This window comes from Nicotiana tomentosiformis, chromosome 2 (assembly GCF_000390325.3).
Source record: "Nicotiana tomentosiformis chromosome 2, ASM39032v3, whole genome shotgun sequence".
NCBI classification, from domain to species: domain Eukaryota; kingdom Viridiplantae; phylum Streptophyta; class Magnoliopsida; order Solanales; family Solanaceae; genus Nicotiana; species Nicotiana tomentosiformis.
Window position 1 is genome coordinate 65,077,207 of NC_090813.1, and position 5,745 is coordinate 65,082,951.

A 5,745-nucleotide genomic window follows, 5' to 3' on the forward strand; every position below is an offset into this window, starting at 1 on the left:
AACATTACATAGAAAGAAAACAAAGACAACTAGAGGGGAAAAAAATACAAACATTACCACCGTACCTCACCAATTTTTATTTTTTTTAAAAGGAACAAAGAAAATCAAATTTTCTTTACAAAATCTATTGTTTTTAAATTCCCTTCTTATTCACTTAGAGAAGATTTATAGTTTTGAATGCATAATCTTTTAGTCTTAAGTTCCCAACATGCTTCCAGAATATTTCTTTCAAACTACATCTTCTAAAAATGACCATTGAAACAAAAGTTTCAACTCTCAACTAAGAATCCAACGGGTTTCACATCTGGTAGAAGAGAACTGGTTGCCAATAAAAAAATGTAGATGAGTCTTGCACATGAGATTACCCCCAGAACTATTTAAAACATCTAAAAAGAAATTGCTAGAAACTAAAAAGGCTATATTAATAATGTTACATTTTCCATTTCTCACGTTCTACTTTATTATTTGAAAAATGAAATTGACCCTCTAAACAAAGATTGACCTGAACAAATAGAATAACTAAAACTGAAAATTTTCACTTTTGACTCACTACTACCTTGGAGACCTACCAGAGAGGCACTTCCCGCAAGAAACCAACTTCAGTAAGCTCTTTGGCCTCTTACTTCTTGTTTTCAATCGCGAAAGCTGCACCAATAAATAATTATGTAAGTGATAACTTCAAATAAATCAGTACAGTCTAAGTAAGTTTGCTTTAAATCAGTTTTCTTGAATGTGAGTTGGTGTCTCTATTCCTGTTAAGCCTCTACCTCTATCAAATCATAAAACAAAAAGCTACAAATGAAACCAACAGCACTAAACTGAAAATGGATTCACATTCCATTTACACACACCAAGACCATCTTCCTATTGATAAATATGCCAAAAAGAACATGAAACTGGCTCGATTATGCCAGCCTACTAAATTGGGTGCCGTAAAGCAACATTTCACCACTAACCTGAATAATACTACTATTTATAGCTATAGCCTTATGTTATTTAAAGGCCTTTTATATTCAAATATGTGACACCTTTTACAGAAAACTGGCTTTATTGGCTGGCATTTTATAGTTTTAACATCTCATGCACTACCTAAGCAACAGTGGAAACTATGAATATGCAATTGTCCCATCTATTTCCCTTTTTGGGAAGGCAGAGGTGTTTGCTAAAAATTGCAGAATATTCAACAGGAGTGAATATTCTCAAAGCCATAGATTAGGCCAGTTACTTTGCTATTTTCTAAATAACCGAAAAATAAGCTATTTCTAGCTTCGGAACTCAATAGAATGGGCCCGCCTCTAACATGTGCCTACAACAACATCCCGCGCTATACTCCCCTTGCCATTGAGCCGAAGCCTATGGCATAAACCAGTTGCTTTCCTCCTTTTTTTTTCTTTTTTTTTTTTTTGGGGGGGGGGGGGGGGGCGAGGTGGGTAAGAGATGTCTCCTCTTGGTCCATCATAACCAGGTAAATGGAAGACAAGACAGCCAGTAAGGAAGCATCTTCATTTGACATGTGAGGAAGTGAACAATCTTCATACATGCTTACAATTGCAACTGTTTTCTTGCAGCATGTCAAGTTACAATTAGTGGCAGAATGCAAGCAAATTATGTTGACATACTCAAAATCTAAGATGCGCAGAAAATATTCAATGACTCTGACATTCAAAAAGAAAATAGACTTTTGAAATCTGTTTACCTTTCGGCGGGTGATTCTTTTAGCCTTCCAGTAGTAAAGGGAAGGAGCATACGATATAGCAATTACAGGAACCGACACCTACTCCCGAGCTAGAAGAAGTTAGCCTGAGAGCAGAGTCGTCAGAATATTATCAGGTGCCGAGATATTTTCAAGTTCTAGAAGAGACAGACGCAACGAAGTCTACGACGGAGAAACTGGAGCAAGTTGCATTGTTCAAAGAATTTCTAGAAAGAAAATTCCATTTAGGGACAGGAGTGCACCCGGAGCTCAGGTATGGTTTTATTGAATTTCTTAAATTTAATGCCGATTATTTTGCATGGTCGCACAAGGATATGACAGGTATCCCGATGGATGTAGCCGTGCATAAGCTGAGTTTGGATCCCAACGTACCTCCGGTAAGACAAAAGAAATGCCTTATTGCCGAGGCCAGGAATAAATTCGTCAAAGAAAAGGTAACCCAGTTGCTTAATATCGGTTCAATCCGAGGGGTAATATATCCGGACTGGCTAGCCAATGTAGTAGTAGTTCCTAAGAAGAACAATAAATTTTGCATGTGTGTAGACTATAAAGACCTTAATAAGGCATGCCCGAAAGACTCGTTTCCATTGCCAAATATCGATGAAATGATTGATGCCATGACCGGACACGAGTTAATGAGTTTTCTCGATACTTATTCCGGTACAACCAAATCAGGATGAACCCGGAAGATTAGGAAAAGACTTTGTTTATAACGAATTTCAGTATATATTATTACAATGTGATGCCCTTCGGGTTGAAAAACGATGGAGCCACTATCAACGGCTCGTAAATAAGATATTTGAAAAGAAAATAGGAAAGACTATGGAAGTTTATATAGATGATATACTCGTTAAGTCATTGAATGTAGGTGACCACCTTAAGCATTTGCAAGAAACATTCAACATCCTGAGGAAGCATAACATGAAACTTAATCCCGAGAAATAAGCGTTCAGGGTCAGTTCTGGTAAGTTTCTGGGATTTCTGGTCTCACAAAGGGTAATTGAGGTAAACCCCCAAAATATCAAGGCCATAGAGGATATCCCAGATCAATTGTCGAACGTAAATGAAGTCTAAAGGCTCACAGAAAAATTAGCAGCTTTGAGCAGGTTCATTTCCTGGTCGTCAGAAAAATGTCATCGCTTCTTCACACTGCTAAAAAAGAAAATTAATTTTGAATGGACACCGGAGTGCCATCAGGCTCTAAGGGACCTGAAGAAGTACTTATCAAGCCTTCATTGCTTTATAAACCAAAAGAAGGTGAAATATTACTAGTCTACCTCACGGTTTCAGAAGTTGCGATAAGTGCAGTTTTAGTCCAGGAGGACGAAGGTACACAATTTTTCATTTATTATGCTAGTGAAATTTTAACGGGAGTAGAAACACGCTACCCATATTTGGAAAAACTAGCCTTAACTTTCGTAGTCACCGCTCGGAAGCTAAGGCCCTACTTCTAATGCCACCCGATAGTTGTGGTGACTACTTTCCCTTTACAGAACATCCTCTATAAACCCGAGCTCTCAGACATATTGGCCAAATGGGCCATCGAAATGAGTGAGTTTTTTCTATAGTACAAATCTAAAAAAAAGGTAAAAATTATCCCTTCTCATTAATTACTGATCCGTAACCGATATCGAGTGAGATCCACGTCGTGATATCCGGTTGATTGCGAATATCACGACCCTCTATCCGTCGTATATAACCATTCATTGTGCTTTCCGAGGTCTTAGAACTCATCCCGAGTCCGGGGTACGTCGTTTTATCAAGCCCGATGGCGAGCACTTCGTTCACTTTTTATGGGCCTCGATACAAAGAGTTCTCAGCTTCAATTTCAATCTCATATGTTCATGCCCTCACTCCGTTTTATTCACCGAAAAATCGGAGTGTGCGTTATCCCAGTTTCACCCGTATACATATAGTCCCCTCGTTTTCTGGAAAGTAGGTTTGCCGAAACGATGAGAAATGATAGATGAACCCCAGTTCCTTTCTTCGTACATTACAACCGAGGTGACGGATAAGCCGAAATGTCCCGTTAATCGCGTTGTTCTGACTTTGCTCACATGTCAGTCACCGGCTGGCTGCGTTCGAACATGAAACGTCGCGCACTAGCTATTTTTTCCCTATAAAAGCTTTGACCTTTTACATTTCTTTCACTTTCCAATCCTTGCTTTTACCTTCGAATTTTCTATCGGCTTTTAACCTTTTCAAATTTCCATACCCTGCTTCTTGAACCTTCGTATCTTCATGTCTGACCTTCAAATCTTCATATTTTTTCTTGGATTTCCAACCCAGATCTTCATATCTTCATCCCACCTTCAATCCTTCATATTCTTTCTTCAAATCTTCATATTTTTCTTTCGAATCTTTATATTCTCCTTCAAGTCTTCATATTTTTCCCAGATCACGATTGCTAAAACTTCCAAATCCGTACCACAACAAGTGACTCCCTCGTCTTCCCATCCAGCCATGGATGTCGAGGTGGCTCACGAGCCTCCCATGAAGAGCTTCATACCCGGGGGCTGCTCTATCGGGGATGACTTCAAGGTCAAGAAGGCCTCTAGTTAACAAGACCGAGGTAAGGGAGCTTGGAGATACATATGCTCTGTCACCGAAAATACACTTCCCATAGTCCGAGAAGACTATAAATGTGAATGTAAAGACGTGGCCGTCCCTAGGCCTAATGGCAATATTACTGCCCACGTGGATGAGTATTTAAGTGTTTATACTTACCCCTTTATGCTGGCCCCGACAGATCCCGTAATTATGGCTTTTTGCAAGAGGTACGAGGTGTGTCTCGGGCAAATCCACCCATCATTTTGGAGGGTCGTGATCCTCCCATGTCATTTTGTGAACAATACTGACAACCCACAGTTCACCCTCGACCATTTGCTCTCCTATATAAATCCTGAATTTTCTGATGGGGGCTAATCAAGCTTGTCCGTCGAGCAAGTAAGGCCCATTTCTCGAGCATTGACGAGGATCAAGACCGAGGCTGGAAGGGGAGGACCAAGGAACAGGTTCCTGGTGACCGAGGAGGACCAAGCAAAGATGAATGAGGTGGGCACGCCAAGTTTTTCAACGAGGCACAGCAGGCACTGAACCGGGTAAGGCGTTAACACTTTCATACCCCTTTATGAATCCCTCTTTGGCTTTTGATGTTTCCAGCTAACTTCATTGTTTTACAAGCTTCAGTGCTTCACCATGAAAGATTCCTCCGATATCGCTTGGATATTAGCCAACTCGAGTTCGAGCTCAAAGAACAGGTTCGACAAAAGGACATGTACAGGTCTCTTAGTGAGCAACAGAATGAGGATCTTAAAGACCTCTTGATTCTCCAGGCCGAGCTGGAGAAAGCTCAGAAGGAGGCATCAACACTGAAATGGGAACACGCCGACCTGGTTGAGAAGGTAAAGGTCTTTGAAGCTAAAAACGAGCAGCTAGTCATGGAGACTAATAACACAACTTTGCAGGTCCAACAGAAGATAGACCTGATCGACCGGCTGCTGGCTGAGATGGATGAGGTCAAGCCCGCAACCGAAGTGTGAAAGGGCAGGATGGACTTGCTGGCTTCGTAGAAGGAAGTGGAAAAGGCGAAGCTGGCATCGGTCGAGAACCAACTTCGGGTGGTAAAGGATAAAGTTGATAAATGGTCTCAGCTGAATGATGATCTTCGAGCACAGCTGAGCTCGGCCATCACGGAACGGGATTCTCTCGGAAGAGAATATGCGGCACTGAGGTCCAAATTGGATATGACTTCTACTGATGCCGAGGAAATAATGTCCCAGTACAAGGACGATTTGGAGGCAGCCGAGACCCACTTAAGGACGAAGACTGAATATATAAAGCGGTTATCCCGGAGAGAGACCCTCGAAGAGATTCACGCTCGAGGTTTTGATCTATCGACGGAGATTGAAGAAGCTAGGAGGCTCGAGGAAAAGGAACTCTACGAGCCCGAGTGTCCCGAAGGTTCTGGAGGTTCCGAGGCCTCCGACGGTTCTGGCGGCGAGTCGGGTCCCGATGAAGACAAGGTGTAG

General features: G+C 41.4%; 1 protein-coding gene and 1 long non-coding RNA gene across 2 annotated transcripts; one reads left to right on the plus strand and one right to left on the minus strand.

The window, feature by feature from the left end:
• Nucleotides 1-305: 305 nt before the first annotated feature.
• On the minus strand, nucleotides 306-1,727 carry LOC138904746 (uncharacterized). The gene is made up of 2 exons (XR_011413471.1): nucleotides 1,697-1,727; nucleotides 306-645 (listed from the first exon to the last, which is right to left on the minus strand). It is a non-coding gene; the product is annotated as an uncharacterized lncRNA (long non-coding RNA).
• A 1,162-nt stretch (nucleotides 1,728-2,889) lies between these two features.
• Nucleotides 2,890-5,745, plus strand: LOC138904951 (uncharacterized). The gene is made up of 3 exons (XM_070193446.1): nucleotides 2,890-3,043; nucleotides 4,877-5,232; nucleotides 5,287-5,745. The coding sequence occupies exons 1-3, from the start codon at nucleotides 2,890-2,892 to the stop codon at nucleotides 5,743-5,745; spliced, it is 969 nt and encodes a 322-aa protein (XP_070049547.1).